General features: G+C 44.9%; 1 protein-coding gene across 1 annotated transcript; it reads right to left on the bottom strand.

Moving 5' to 3' along the window:
* Positions 1-529: 529 nt before the first annotated feature.
* On the bottom strand, positions 530-14,050 carry LOC8040607 (U4/U6.U5 small nuclear ribonucleoprotein 27 kDa protein; the record flags this gene model as incomplete). The annotated part of the gene is given in 4 exon segments (XM_042288854.1): positions 530-664; positions 6,386-6,447; positions 10,592-10,671; positions 13,977-14,050. Coding segments are annotated over 4 exon segments (271 nt in total), but the record flags the coding sequence as incomplete, so codon positions are not given.
* Positions 14,051-16,465: the final 2,415 nt, after the last annotated feature.

Raw genomic sequence — 16,465 nt, 5'->3', positions numbered from 1 at the left:
CGCACGTTTACTCCAAATAGAAGAACATTTAGGTATCGCTGTTAAAGACACTGAGCCCCCATTAAAGGGGGCCTGCAATAATATTTAAGCATCTACATTTTTTGCGGTTTCCACGTCTCTTTGGGTTCGGACAAGCCAGCGGGCACGGAGAGAGTAACTAAATATCAGTGAGTCATATTTTAACCGAACCACGCGGAAACCTCCTCCACCGACGGGGGCGACCCGCGGTACCGAAAGCGCTCGATATGTGACGTTTTTGGTCCTGGACTTACTACTGGTTAAAGCCGGTAAAAGCTTCTTTTTAGTCGAAATACAAAATATAAGTGGCGCGAACCGTTTCAATTATGTACAAAAGTAGTGTTCGTTCAGTATTTTAGATCGAAAAAAAAAACAAATGCAGCTTATAAAGTACGAAAATAAGAAATGACCCGTTGACATACCCGCCACCAAGCGGTGGAAAAGGCGGCGCATACTAGAAAGGAGTAGTGGGATTTTTTAACTTTTAAGCCACTCAAACAACACTCTCCTGTCCGACAAGTGTTCACATAATATTTTATTAGGTCATGGGGTTACACGAAAGCATGCGCTATGAGCACACAAGGAAATGTTTCAAGCAACGAAGTCCAAAGGCCTGTTGAATCCTCCCTTTCGATTCATGTATTGACTGAAAAAAAGAAAAAGGAACATGCCAAAAGTTAGGGAAAAAAGTCCATAGCCAGTAAAGCACACTTAAAAGTTTTCAATTGTTATAATGACATGATAGATACTCACTTAAAAAGGCACCAAAAATGAAAGACACAACACCCTGTAACGCCCAATTAGAGCGCAGCTCTTGAGGAGGAGGAGGGAACGGCACTGAGGGAAGGGTATAAACCTCCTCCTCCTCACTCCTCTTCCTTCTTCTCCTTCACCTCCTCCTCCCTTCCCTCCTCTCTTCCCTTCTCCCCTTCCACTTCTCCTCCCTCTCCCTCCTCCTACTCCTCCTCGCACATTGCATCATGGGAAACGTCCCATAATGCACTGCGCGGTTACACCGACGGCGCCGGCGACGCCGCTCAATACGATAACGGGCACCTAAGAGCTGCGCTCTAAAAACACAAAGAGGAGGAAGTAGACAGACAAGAGTGCACTTGCAACTGTTTTTTACCTGTGAAAACAATCATATATATAGCTTCCAACTGACACATCATCTCTCCTAAGATCTGTTTAACCCCCGTAACAAGAAGGAATACTCATTCACCGATAAGGAAAGGGACATATCACGTATGCATTGTTTGCCCTTTGCCTGGACTTTGAAGGCAAAGGGCAGAAAATGCATAAGTGATACGTCCCTTTCCTTATCAGTGAATGAGTATTCCTTCTTGTTAAAGGGGCTAAACAGATCTTAGGAGAGAGTATGCGTTAGCTTGAAGCTACATACATGATTGCTTCCACAAGTAAAAACCAGTTGCGAGTGCGCTCTTGTCTGTCTACTTCCTCGTCCTTGTGTTTTTAGAGCGCAGCTCTTAGGGGCCCGTTCCCGGCTTGAGCGGCGTCGCCGTCGCCGTCGGCGCAACCAAGGTCATCCTAAGGTCACTTGACCCCCAAGGTCATCCCAAGGTCACGTGACCCCAAGGTCACGTGGCTCCCCAAGTCGCGTGACCCTCAGGGTCACGTGACCCCCGATGACGTCATCAGTGGCGTCACTGACGACGTCACCGGCATCCGCATCGTCATCATCACTGATGACGTCATCAGTGACGTCACTGATGACGTCACCGGCATCCGCATCATCACTGATGATGTCACCGGCATCCGCATCGTCATCATCGCTGATGGCGTCATCAGTGACGTCACTGATGACGTCACCGGCATCCGCATCGCCATCATCCCTGATGACGTCACCGGCATCCGCATCGTCATCATCACTGATGACGTCATCGATATCCGCATCGTCATCGTTACTGATGACGTCATCGGCATCGTCACGTGACCCCCCTAGGTCACGTGACCCCCACCCAAGGTCACTTGACCCCCCTCAGTACCCTTCCCTCCTCCTCCTCAAGAGCTGCGCTCTAATTCGGCATTACAGGGAGTTGTAAACGGCTTTCACTTTTTGGTGCTTTTTTAGGTGATCATGAACCAACTGGCCAAAATTGCTACCTTAATGATAGATACTCCTTTTAAAGCAGGATTTTGAGCGCTCTGGATCATTGGTGCATAGGCCGGTCCTTGTACATGGCAGAATAAGTATACAGACAAAATCATTATGCACAGTTGATTAACCTTATTGCATTTTACAGCAGTAGCTGTTAGCACCATTTTTGAACAAACTTCTGCGGTGTTTGTACGCAAAAACCACTGTGGTCGCCCTCGCGCAACCACATCATGTGCAGCAAGGCGCTAACACTTCCTCTTTTTTGCCCCTTGCCCCAGCTTTAGGGTTCTGGAAGGTCCTCCGGCGTGTCTACACGGCACTCATTCTATTTTTTCGCACTTCCATTTCCCCTCCCTCCCTCCCTCCCTCCCTCCCCTAGTCATACCCATTCTTTGCAGCTCTCCATCTGAGGAGCGGGAGTGGCAAGACGCCACTGCAGCATGATAACAGCAAAGGGCGCAGGAATTCGAATGTGAGGCAGAAGCGGTTGCACGTAAGCACCTTTCACATATCTATTACAGCTACCCCACTAAAAGCAAAGCTCCTAAAATGAACCACAGCCGGACTGGAAGTGCATGCTGTCTTCCTCTTCTTACGGCCTTTGCAATCGCCCGGGAGTCAAAGGCATTCTTTCTCCATATGTAGTTCACTTGCTTGCTGCCAGGAGCGCAACCACATCACCCCACTTCAACTCGCTCGGAGAGTCCCTTCTAGCTGATTTGCGCTGGTGTTCGAGCTTCGTAGGTTGTTGTTTTGGCAACTTTGGTCTGATGTAGAGCCACTAAATGAGCTGCGATTAGAGTATCGGCACTCCGTTCCCCGGCATTGTTGTGGGCGCCGCCATTTTGGCTCGTATGCAGAGCAGACGCAACTGCCGATCGTCATGATTCAAAAGTGTGACTTCCTCAGCATTAGATTCGGTGTTAGGAAGCTCATGCAATACTGCTTTGCTCTGTCACAAACTGTTTAAACATTTGTGGAAGGCGGAAAGGTCTTTCCTGTGATTTCAGATAAAGCTTCAGATAACTGGCAACCATTATTTTAAGACACAATATGGCCAAGTGTCGCTACTCTGAAACGTAGCTTATTTAGTGGCTCTAGTCTGATGTACGTCGGTGGCTATTTGGTGAAACTCATTAGTGAGTCTGGGTGAGACGCTTGTGTTATGCTGTTGACTACGAGTAACAGAGGTGATCCTCTGTTCGTCTTATTGCAAGGCCAGGATAAAAGCAGACTTCATTATCCAAATCCTAGGTTCCTCGTACTTCTGGACGACATTGTTGCCTTTTTTTTAAAGGCTGTTAAGCACCTTCCATGTACAAATGTGTACGAAGTTCTGCAACTAGATAGGGTGCAACTCATTGCACCCTATCTTGAAGATGCACCAATCCTAAGTTGCCCAGAGGGCATTGACAACAGTCACTCAAAGCGCTTGGCTGGATTAATTTGAAACAAGTTCCTCAGAATCCTTCTGATTAACCATGCAACGACAGTCACGGACAGAAAACAAAAAATCAGCTGGATATGTGCACAAGCCCTCGAGGAAGCACTTTAGGCTGTAATATGCACTGTGCGAAAATTGTACAGACTACTACACCCTCGTCTACAGCAGCTGGCCGACTTCATGTGCGGCCTATGAAATGATGATGCAGACCACGGCAATAGATAGATTGGGCCTGCTTACATTTCACGAGATTGTACAAATTATTTATCATTTAAAGATTTTCCACGTAGAAGGGGTCCGTTTCCTCCTGTTCTTGAGTTGCAACAGAAGTCCTGGAGGTAAAGACGAGTATAGCTTTTCCGCGCATTCGCTGTCTCTACTTACTACTTTTTACTCCTGAATCTCTCGGAGATGTGCGTCAAATATTCACCGTTTTGGGCTCATCAGAAGCGCATTAGATAGTGGCTGAGGGTCTAGACGTTAGGATCAGGTGTCACAGGCTATAAAAACTCTCGGCCGCAAGTTGTGACAGTGCTGAGATACACTGTCACACACGCTCTGTGCAAACGGCAAAGGGTAGAGCCCAGGGGTTAAAGCCCCTCCAGGGATTACCAGGGGTGAGGTGACAGCGCCCCCCGCGAATTGCGGCGGGAGTTGGCGATTGCCCCAATTGCAAAGGCCGTAAGAAGAGAAAGAGAGCGCGTGCTTCCAGTCCAGCCGTGACTGAGCATCCTAAAACACATACACCAAATAAAAATCTTCCAAAGCTCATCTTTCAACAACGCAGCAGCTGCCACTGTCAATTTCAACAAACTTTGTGCGGTCGCTTGCAACTTTTTTTTTCCGCCGCTCTTCCCGACTTGCTGTTGCACCATGCAACATGGGGAGAGACGCCGAAATTTATCACTCTTCCTTCAACACTCAGTTAATCCATTGAGTACTCAATCTCTCTGCAGGTAAAAAAATTAATCCAATAAAATGTAGTCAGTCTTCTGCACTATGAAAGACCCACTGGGAGCGCAAGGCTAAGGTGGCGGCTGACGGGAGTGCTACGCGCTTTAAGACAATTTCACTCTGCCTTGAAAGGGGGGACATCCACTCGGCTCAACCGAGCTTGAACACGCTTAACAGTTTTCAGTTTGAATTTAGCAGAAGAGCTTGCTTCATCGGCGTCGTGCCAAGAGATGTGGTCACGAAGGCTCAAAATAAGCATACTAGTCATCACTGTTTTTCATTAGTTGTTTCAGGTGTAAAATGTTACAACAGGCATTGCCAAATAAACAAATACTACAGTTATACCTGAGTCAAACATTTCAAAGATAAAATGCGTCGAAGAATGCATTCCTTTGTGAGAAGGATCGCACGGATCTAACACTTTATCGAAAGCACAGTAACTGCCTTGGCTCAGGCCGGGGCGCATTTACACTTACGGATCTGCGGGCGGATCCGCGCAGGCAGAAAGTGGAATTCGGAGCCGTGTGACGAAATCAACTCATCTCTGGTGGAAAATCTGAATCTGGGTTCAGGACTGACCCAGATTTTTCGCCAGCAACGAGTCGATTTTGCCACCCGGCTCCAAAATCCACTTTCTGCCAGCACAAATCCGCCCGCGAATTCGCAAGTGTAAATGCACCATCAGGCGGCAATTCTGGCGACAATATGATATAGCCGTGCATGACGCTGACGAACTGCTCTTCACCACGAAACCGAAATGCTGATAAGCATGTGTTGCGCTTTAACCCCCACCGTCAGTCTTGCCCTCAGGGTAGAATGGAATCGCCCGGAGCACGCGCAGCACCCCCGCCAGCCACGCACCCCCAGTAAGTCTTTCATATTGCAGGAGACTTTACTTGTGGGCTGCTGCAGTGAGATATTCTTTGTGTCACAAGTTTGTGGAAAACTGGTTTTGGCACACGTGCAACTCTGCCCGCATTTGATGCTTCTCAAATAATCGCCTTTTTGTACAGTGCTCACCAAACTTATCACGGCTCCACTATGGATGCCACAGTAATTTTGCCCGCCGGCCAATCCCAGACTTATCGCCACCTTTTTGCACAAATGTATACAAAGTGAATGTGGAAAACATCAATGATTGGATGACTCAATCAGTAGGCATCATGGTTCTGTGGAATGAGTCATCCAATAACTGACAATGTTGGCAGTCACCCAGGTAAACCTAAGTGAGGGGAGAGGAGGGGGGGGGGGGGGGGGCAGAAAAGGAAGATGGCCAGACAGGCAAAGTTGCTGTGTTGTCCCCGGTCCAGCCATTCCCTACTACACTAGTTTCGTGAGCCTTCTACATATGGGTTCAACAGTTGGTGGTTTTGAGGGCTGATGGAATTCACTGTATGTACGCGAACCATTAAACGAGAATGGCGCAGCATGGTCTTTTGCGTGCGTAGAAAGGACGAGGATGATGGGAGGGCAGGACACAAAAAATGTGCCTTGTTTGTGTCCTGTCCTCCCTTCGTTCTCATCTTTGCTGTGCACACACAAGTTTAATGAAATGAACAACCAACTAGACCTAACAGCCACTCTTTTTGGTATAGGCTGCACCACCTGGAAAGCCCTTGCATCACGCAGGGGTCCTCCAGGTGGAGCAGCATGTACTGAGAGCCACACATTCCGCCATCTGTGTAATATTAAGGCCCGACCGTACATGTTTATTGGAAATAAAATTATCTTTATTAGCTGAATAGCCCTAGCACTGGCTTTGCTAAACGTTTGAAAGATGAAAACAAAGAAGTTGTCCATTCAATGTCAATGCAAAATCTGCTCGAAAGAATAAGAGGTAAGGCACTCACCGATACTTTCGCTTGTGGATGACATGAACGCCGTAGGTGTTGTTGCCCGGCATATGCTTTCCCTGGAACAGTGAATACTCTATTCCAATAACAACTCCAAACCCACGAGCAAATTAAATAATATACGGCAGAACATTCTAGAGAAAATATTCCAGCACATGCTATTTAAGCCTGTCAGGTCCTAACAGGATGTCCCAAACAGTTACAAGGTTTGTTTCACTGCAACAGTAAACTAAGTATCCCCGAACGCTCATCCTCTGCCCCAGGTATGGGCAGTATTTCAAATACAAGTATTTGAAATACATATTTCAAATACTTTGTATATTTTGCATTTGTATTTAATTACAAATTGGATAATGTATTTTATGTGTGTATTTAAATACTAAAACGTGGGTATTTCAAATACAATTATAATTAAATACAATTTTGTGGGGGAAAATACATCCCTCAAATTTATTTGCAGTGTCTAGAGCAGGAAGAAAACTACATTCTGCACCGAATGCAGTGTCTCTCAATCAAGCACAAGCGTTTAGTGACTTTGTGATTACGGTGCTAGTCCAGGGCAAGAATAGCGACGAAATCGACGTTCACAGGCAGACTGGCTAAATAAGGGCCTGTGACAACTTGTGACGCTTTCCAGCCTGATTTCCATCCATATTTTTGCCTGGAACATTCTAAATGCGCGAATCCGACCGGGTCGTCCAGATTTTCGTAACTGGTGCGAGTTGTAACAATAAAAAATTCTCTAGCTAGTGCTGCGCGTCTTGGTCGTCTCGGTTTTTTGTTGGTCTATACCAAAATGTAATCGACAAAAAAAGCTGCTTGAAGCTCTGTACTTTTTTCCCCTATTACGTCCAAGCTGATTATATATTTTTTGTGGTTATATTTCTATTACGTTATTTGAGCCTCGCACACTAACTCCCGAGTGTGCGATGCAAAATTAAAATGAGATATCCAGAAACCCGTTGCAGGTGCCCTGAAGTCGCCGGTTGCAAATTTTGAGGAATGTATTTGGAAAAGTATTTGGAGGGAGACCAAATTTTGGTTGTATTTGTATCTTGCAGTTAAATGTTTTTTTGAAAATGTAATTAGATTTGTAATTAAATACACTTTTGATGAAGTATTTTGTATTTGTATTTCGATACATATTTGCATGTATTTTGCCCATCCCTGCTCCGCCAAATGCACGAGCACTAGCGGTCCAAACCAGATGTTAAAGTTTCAGAACTAGCCGCTACTTCGTTCAAAGGTTATAAGTGATTTTTTGAAAATTTAACCGTGAAAATGGGCCCATTTTCGGTAACTGGTGCTATTCAGCTCAGTGCATTCGAGAGCTCCCTCCTCCATTGGCCACCATTTTCTCATTAAAAATTTCAAAAAATCACTTTTAACTTTTGAATAGCGGTTAGTTCTGAAACTTTGGAGTTTGGTTCGGGCTGCTAGCACTACATTTGAGTGGAGAATGAGAGCTCGGCGATGCATAGTTGTTTTGTGGTGAAGAAACCCCATAAATTTTTTAAATTTGGTTTATTTCCCTCATAAGCTGACACTAATGACACTTTTCTTGTACAGGACGTACTGTGAAAAAAGGAAATATTAGCCTGCAGCACCTAAACATACGATTCAGAAAGGTTACGGTAATTGTACGGAAATTCTCAGCCGCAGAAGTATGTTAAAACTTTTTCTATGTCCTAAAGCAGGGGTCTCCTAACTTTCTGGCCAAGGGTGCGGATTGGGAGTCAGTCGCAGTCTCAAAGACCAAAATATAAATATATATATATAAAAAAAAAGTTTTTTTGCCATTTTTGTGTTTGTGTTTTGTATGCGTCACGGCACCATTTATTTGTATGCGTTTATTTTTGCGTTGGTAGCAGCGGGCTTGCTACCGATGCTACCAGTGACGCCCTGCCTGCTGCGTTGGTAGCAGCGGGCAGCTAGCGGTACTTTAAGATCTGGTCACTGGAAGGACTGAGGCCGCGGGCCGGATCTGTCCAATGGGCCAGGGTTTGGAGACCCCTGCCTTAAAGTGACCATACATACTTACATGGTTCTCCGTTTCAAATTACTCAAAGTCGGGCTTCACGTCAGATACAAAATCATGCTGTACAACCCTGATAAGGGTATTCCCCAAAATGCCTACGAATAAAATAAATGTTCCAAGGAATGTAAATGGTTCTTAGGGAAAAAAAAAGAAAGAAGCTTTTAGATAAAATTACTGGATCATAAACCAACAAACATTGCACTGAAGACAGCATGGGGTGGCTTGCAGTGTCGGTAAAGGCCCAGAATGAGAGTATCAAAATTATGTGCATAAAAAATAATAGAGATGTCTAAGAAAAACTTGGCCCTGAAACATAACAGTTAGAACTGCAGAACAATCCTCTAATGCAGAAATATTTTTTGTGCAGTTTTGTTTAATGAGCATGAATATACACTGCTGAAAGTTGTCACTATGCATGTAAACTTCTGGTGGCCAGTCAATGTTTAATTTAGCTGGTATTTTATAGGTTATTGCCTTTGTCTATGATAAATAAATTCACCATTTTCCACCCAGAAAAGAGCTGATTACTGGCCAAAATACAGAACATAAACTTAAGATAAATCAAACGTGGTTTCTTTTATACCCATCTCAGAATCGCAAGATCTGTGTGAATATCTCTAAAACCGTATCAATGCATCTAAACTTGAAATTTGAATATGTGATTAAAATATTTCGAAAGAGACATGACTTCAAAGTTTGCCGAAAAGTAGTCAAGGAGCCATGTGTGTCATGTTTTGGAACAGGGATCTCCAAACCCCGTCCTGCAGGCCAAATCTGGCCTGCGGGGGTCTTCTGACCAGCCTGTGGCTTGCCACGGACCCTCCAATGAACCCCAGCCTACGGCCCACTTCTACTAATAGCCTGCTGCTACCGGGACAAAAATAAGCGTGCGTAAGGAAACAGCGCCGCGAAACGCACCAACCGTGCACTCCAAGATCCCAACAAGGAGAGAAAACTGATTATCATAATGAGGGTCCTCTCGCATTATTTATATTTTGATATTTTCGTCACCACCATTCTTAGTCCCGTTTCGTATCTAAATACTGTAAATCCCTTTATTTTCGCGGCCCCTATTTTTCGTGAATCGGTCACAGAGGACATAATCACAGCCATAAATTTTCACGAGTTCCAGACACCTGCACTAAAACTCTTGAGAACCGAAATTTCAGCGTGCCTTTAAATTTTGCGAACTTTTCAATTCGCAAAATTCGTGAAAATTAAGGGCTCACAAACATTAGGGATTTTACAGCATGCATATGAAAATTCCTTTGCATTCTTGGTATATTGTGCTTAGTTTCCTGTGTCGTAACTATTGCATATTGTTAGCATCAGTTCTACTTTTCTCGTTAGTCTTCTGCCCTGTGTGAGTATGCCAGAGTTTCATTGCACTTTGTATAATGCCTGGCGAGTTTTATGGGTTTTAATAATTGTGCAATGTCGCAATTAGCTTAATATTGAATTTCACAATAAAGTACATCTATTCATCCACCTTCGTTTTTTTCCTATATTGTTACTCAAGCTTTCACTTCTGTATTTAAATGCTTATTTAGCATTATTTATTTAGTATTTTTTTATTTATATTCATTTGTCAATTTTACGGCCCTCAAGATGCGACAGATCCCTAATCTGGCCCCTTAGCCAGAAAGTTTGGAGACCACTGTTTAAAAAAAAAAAAAACATGAATATTTCAAGGAACAATGAATTTATCTTTTGCCTTCCAAAAAATGCCCAGATTCCTTCTGATACTATTTTTAATGTTATCAAACATTAAAGTTGAGCAGAGCGACAGATCACGTAAACGTGGTAATTACAGTACTCATGATATCCAAGTTTTTCTATTTCAAGATTTTTATGTTCTGGTTCAAAATTTGTTTTTTTTTCAAGATTTTTATTTTCTGGTTCAAAATTTACGTGGATTTGCTGATCTTACACATTAGGCAATGACATATAAAAATATCAAGTAAATTAAAAATGTCAATTGGAAACCTTTTCAGATGAGCCTTATCTGAAATTACTCAACCACTGAGTCGGTCCATGCCTAATTGTGTAACTGCAGAGGCTCCTCAATGCCACTTCTGGTACTTTTAAGATCTGGTTTTGTTTGGAAAAAATAAATGCCCCAAATATAGCATCAATCTAGTAAATGCGAGTAAATGTTCTCTTACCTTGGAGGTGTCGAAGTTTGCGAATCCCATCATTTTAATCATCTCTTTCTCGTCCTCAGTTTTGCCTTCCAGATCTTTCTCTGCGGAAAGAAGCATGCAGCATTCAGGGACAAAGAACTCTCCTATTGCCAGCAAGAACAAGGGTTCAGTGATTTTGAGAATGTTTTTTTGTGGTTTACTTTTTCCCAAAAATTTTGTGTTTTTTTTTTTTTTTTTTGTATTGGATCAAAAATCAATGTTTATCGAGGCTTCTGCCGAAAGAAACAGGACACAGAGCATGCAATTTCACCACCCCCAAGAATGTGCACATGACCCAAACACCAGGAGAGAGTCCCAAGCTGCATTTACACAAAGGTGACTTCAGCCCATCATAGTTTACATGGATGTCCGTGAAAATGACACCATGGCGCCTCACATCTCAAAGTTAAAGCTGCACTTCCACTACCAGACGCACCACGTGACCACGTTTTCCGGCCGGTGTCTCACGCGCGGAAGCCCTTTAGACGAGTGTAGAGAACGGCGAAGCTGTCTTCGACGCCCTGCAAGAAGTTATGAGACACAAAAGACATCGAAACCCAAGCTGCTGTCTCCAGTATGGGTCACTCTGGTACAGAGGCGACGTCGGTGAGCATGCCCCGCGAGCAAAATCGTTTCCAACCGCTTGCAAGACACCGCCTTGCCTTGCCTCGCCAGATTGCGTCGATTACAGTCAGACCCTGAGGCCGAGAGGCTCTGGCGCAAGCAGGAACGGCCCCGAGGTAGGGGCTGCTCATTTTTTGGAACCAGTGGTCGGAGCTTTTGGCGCCATTCGGACTTGCGCGGAGCTTTTATGGACTCCCCCACGACGTGCAAGTCGCAATTTGCAAGGCCTGGACGGGGACCGACCTCACCGAGCAGCTTGGCAACATTCGGCTGACTTATGATGGCAATATAAGCTCACGTTTCTTCTTGGGAAAAAAATGTGGGCGAACACCCAAGACTATGTGAGGTACCGCTCTCCACCGCCGCTAATAAGAATGCCACCATGTTTTCGGCTGTTCACCCGCTCCCGCAGCCGAGTAGCTTCCCATAATCCTCCGTATAATGCGCATTCGCCATCTCAATCCACCTCCGTCTAGTGGCCTGAATGCGATGCGCTTACCTAGAGGATTACGCCATTTACACAGCTGCACTGAGTGCGGTAACTGGAGTCGACGAGCTAAGGTCACATTCATGTACCCGTGGCTCAAGAACTGGTAAGAGAAGTAAACAAGATAAGATGTGTGGTTCCTCAAAAAAGGACCTCACAAACACTTCAGTGCTTTCTGTGTTCACGGTCAACACAAAATGAAACAGTAGACAAAGATGTCTTCCCGTCCAGCTTGGCCTTTTCTTATTCAAGAAGAGCTCCATTCAAGGTCCTTTGGTTTTCCCAGTTTTTGATAGACTTCTTTTGAGGGTTACATTTCGGCGTTTCTCGGTACACACCGAAAACACGACAGCCTAGCTATAATGCTGAATATAACTATAGTGCCAGCTTCAGTAAGCCAATTACAGTTGCTGACCTTTTTTTCGGACTCCGATAATTCGGACTTGTTCGATATTTCGGACCTAAAGGAGGAACCGTGAGTTACCCCATAGAAATAGTGCATATTCACGACCAATGTTTCGGACAGCTTGAAGTGCGAAAGTTTGATTATTGGGACAAAACCATCGCTAGCGAGCAGCGGGAAACACCTCTGAGCAGCGGCCATTTTGAATTCTGTGTTGGCTGCAAATGGATTGGCTTGGTTTGGCAGCGCTACTTGAATACTCCTGAGTTCTACCGCTAGGTGACGCTATGCTAGCCTTTTTTCCATTTAGCTCATTTAGCTGCATGTAATCATCATCATCATCATCATTTTGCTTTGTTTCTTTTCATCCCTTCGCACCTCCGCCCCACTACAGTGACTTATAAGGGGGTAGTGTGGTTATCGCGTAGCCTCCACCATGCACCAGGAACGGCAGCTCCTTGGAAGACGATGTAGGTGGCGCTTCGATCCGCAGCTCCGTTGGGTGCCTCAATCGGCCGGCAAATAGGGGCACCCTAACACGCTTCATAACTAATATAAATACATCAAAAACAATTATTTTTTTCCAGTGAACTTCCAACGACATGATTTGTGTTTGAAAGTGAATAAAAAATGTGAAACTAGCAGACGACAGTGTAGTCGACAGCTGCGAATCGGCCGGAGCTGGCCGGAGCCAAGCTGACCAAGCGGCCAAGCCGGAGCCATAGCCGGAACGACGGTGCTGCAAGCGCCAGCGCCACCCGCGGCCGTCTTCCAACGCTGTGCCGCTTCTCCAGTTTCATTCGTTACACTACCCCCTTTAAGCCACTGTAGCCCCACTTTCGCGTCGCCAGTTGCCATTTTGCGCTTGTGAATTTGCGCCTCTAATCTTGTTTGGACAAAGCTGGCTTGGACGTCACGGCCCCATCTGTTCTTCTGCCGTCGAGGTGTGTCGTTAAGAAGCACAGAAAGTACTTGACCATAACGCTAGAAAAGAAGGCAGCGATTCTCAAGCTAACAGAAGGTTGCCGAACGCAAACGCAAGCGTAACCTAAAACAAGGCACGCAGGCATAATTTGAAGCAAGGCACTATTTACGTTTTTTTAAGCCCACTTGGAAGTAATAAAGGCAAGTTTTTCAATCTGCTGATCTTTCGGACTGCTCAATTATTCGGACGTGTTTTCGGTCCCTGCGAAGTCCGAATAATCGGTCGGCGACTGTATAGGGCCTGTGCTTGCACTAATTGACTTTATCTGTGTCGGATGCATCGTGCTTGCATCCCAAGCATCGACGGAGCACCGACCGTTACTCTCACATTTACGAAGACTGCCTCGTACAAGTTGAAATACGTCGGTTTGTCCCAAGCTTCCCGAGTACAAAGGCTCCAAACTTTAACGTGTTTTGTTTGTGAAATATAATCAAAATTAACAATCCTTCGGGGTTATACATCAGAAGCGTTACTATCGAGTCGAAAATCAGAACAATGTTATTTCCTGAAACAGCGGCGAGTTTGGTGACCCACATTTTGTTTTTCTTGAAACATCTGCATTTGTTTGTGGTAAACCAAAGACTATAGTCGCGACAGAATGAGAAGGGCAGGGCGTGTCTTTGAGACGCCCGCACAGAGCACATGCTGGACGTCTTTCAGATGTCCAGCGTGTGCTCTGTGCCTTCCACCATACTTTGGCTGCGAGTACGCTCGAGGTGCATGAGACGCCAAGGCGTTGTCGAAGGTAGGAAGCTCACGTTGAAGGCGAGACAACCTATGCTCTTCCCCGCCGTTCTCACCTCGTCGGTGACCACAGGCGATTTGCCAAATGGCACCCTTCATCATCTGCTCCCAGCACACTACCCACCTGTCACCGGTGGTCTTTCCAGTAAGAACTTCGGAAGAGCCGAGGGCATGTTCTCTCCCTTCTCTCTGCGTTCCCTGAAAAATGAAAAAAAAAAAAGGTAAGACAAATAAACTTTCTCAGATTTTTGCAGGAACGAAAGGACAAGAACTACAAGACTCACTAAAAAAAAAAGACTCATCAATAAAAAAAGGTCTCTCCGTCGTTTGTTCGGCCCAGTCACTCAATGGCAGAAAAGCGAACTGCCCAATAGCGTGGCAGATCATTTTCGAGTGATCTAGATTTCATTTTTCATTTTATTTTATTACCTTAAGGAGCTTTTCTGAGGCCTTACATAAGGGGGGTACATCAAATTCACATTACTTATAATAAAATTGGGAAAACACTGATGAGAACAGGGAAGAGAAACAAGCATCATTACACAATAGATTATTCAAACAACTTAACAAGCTTCTGCATAAAATAGTTGTAGTCATTTGCTGTCACCGAGCTTGAGGGCAGGCCGTTTCAATTCTAAATACATAATGGGAGAGGTGAGTACTTGTAGGAGTTAGTCCTGGAGAAAATCGATTCAACTTTACGTGGATTATCAAGGCGAGAGAAGGTATGATGGGCTGGGGAAAAAAAAATTGTACAGATACCATCTGTACGATCAACTCAACCCTCGGGGCTTTGGACAGTGGCAATGTGTGCTGCTACGTGTAAGCCTGCAATCCACTTGTACGAAAGAAAAAATTTAGCAGTCCCGCCTTAGTACACTGTACAGTCGCGGCGATAGCTGAGGCATGTCACGGCAAAGTCGTTGGCTGCTGGCGTCGCATTCGCGCGATGTGGGGCAACGTTACCAGATCAAAGTAGATTGACAAGCTTTCTAGAACACCTGGCAGCCTTTCGTAGTGAGTGTGCTCTGTGGCGTTTGCTACGCCATTGGCCCGCCCTATAGAGAAAGCGGAGGAACCGGTGGAATGTTGTCCCGCTGACTGCGGTGGAAGGTAATTCAAATTGTGGAATTCTTGGCAAACTTTGTTCGAAAACAGCCCGTTTTTTTCCATCGCCGGTGGCGCTAGGAATGCCCTCCGCTAGCACCTGCTGGCGTGCAGGCAACGGAAAAGAAACTCTTTTGAACGCTGCTATTTCGTGGAACCTGTCCGCCTTCAGGGTGCTGCCATCTTGCTTGGCTGGGGTGTGCTTGGACGAGTCATAATCCGATTACGAAGCCTTGCTTAGGCATCATAATCGGACTATGGCCACGCAGCACACCCCACTGAGGAAGATGGCGGCGCCCTGAGAGAGGACTTGCAGACGTGTATAGATCTATAAAATTTCTATAGAATTTGCAAAAAGCGAACCCACCCGAGGAAAAGTAAAGAAAGAAAAAGGCTTAACTCCTAAAGAAACCTAGTGCAGCCACCAGTCTTCAAACGATAGGGCGCCTTATTGATTGAAGACTGGTGGCTTCGCTGGGTTTCCATAGAAGTTAAGCCTTTTTCTTTCTATACTTTTTCCTCAGGCAAGTTCACTCTTTGCAAATTTTATAGAAAAAATGCACCACCTGTGGCAACGCTGCACAAAATCGTAGTGCGATAGGTTAAGAAACCAAATTTTGCTATTGATTTAAAGAGCCTGGCCGCTACTTGAGACACCCGGTAATTTTAGTTCATTTTATTGAATGTACCCCAAACACGCAATATCTACCGTAAGATACAGGGCAAGCGCACAGTGAAAATTTAGAGGTAATCGCGAAGAAAAAATTGGGAATGGACAGTTGTCCGGGCATCAATTTTACATATAAATATACTGTGCATATCTTCTCAGATCTTAGAAATTTGGATATGGGTGCTTAGAGGGACATTGACACCCCCAAAAAACCTTCTTTCTTTTTTGCCAGGTGATTTATTATGGTGTTGGAATACTACCCTACCCAATTTACATTGTGCTGCAAAGTCACATATTTTTTTAATAAAGCCAAAAAATGCAACTGCTCGAAACCGAAACCGAAACCCCCGCACTGCAAGGAGCAGTGGAGAGGAAAGAGTGAGTGGTGGAAGTCATGTAACTACACCTAACTGTGCAATTTTTTTTTTTTCTGCGCGCAGGAGACGAAATGCGTTGAGCAATTTGTTTGCCGTGCGATTTCTTTGCAGTTATGTTTGTTCTGCTCGCTGTTCTGTACTTCAAGATGAGTTGTTTAGTACATTTAAGTGTTGGCAATCAGTAGTGAGTGCCCGTGGTGAATACCCGTGATCGGCTCCGAAAAGAATACTCCCAAGGTGTTGCGTGAAGAGCTGCCTCATAAGTCCTGCATCTGAAAGTGGCATTGTGCGGCAGAGGTGTCAAAAATGGAATCCCATAGCATTTAGATCAGCGACGTATTGTTTACAGCAATTGTATTTTTCAGTGATAATTGTAAAAAAGAAATGTAAACATTGCAAAATGTAAAAAAAAAAATGGAACGCTCACACTAGGGATTGAACCCGTGCCCGCCGCGCGTG

This window comes from Ixodes scapularis, unplaced genomic scaffold, assembly GCF_016920785.2.
Source record: "Ixodes scapularis isolate PalLabHiFi unplaced genomic scaffold, ASM1692078v2 PGA_scaffold0__279_contigs__length_252992795, whole genome shotgun sequence".
In the NCBI taxonomy this organism is placed as follows: Eukaryota; Metazoa; Arthropoda; class Arachnida; order Ixodida; family Ixodidae; genus Ixodes; species Ixodes scapularis.
The sequence above is the reverse complement of the archived record's forward strand: the minus strand, read 5'-3'. Positions and strand labels throughout refer to the sequence as shown.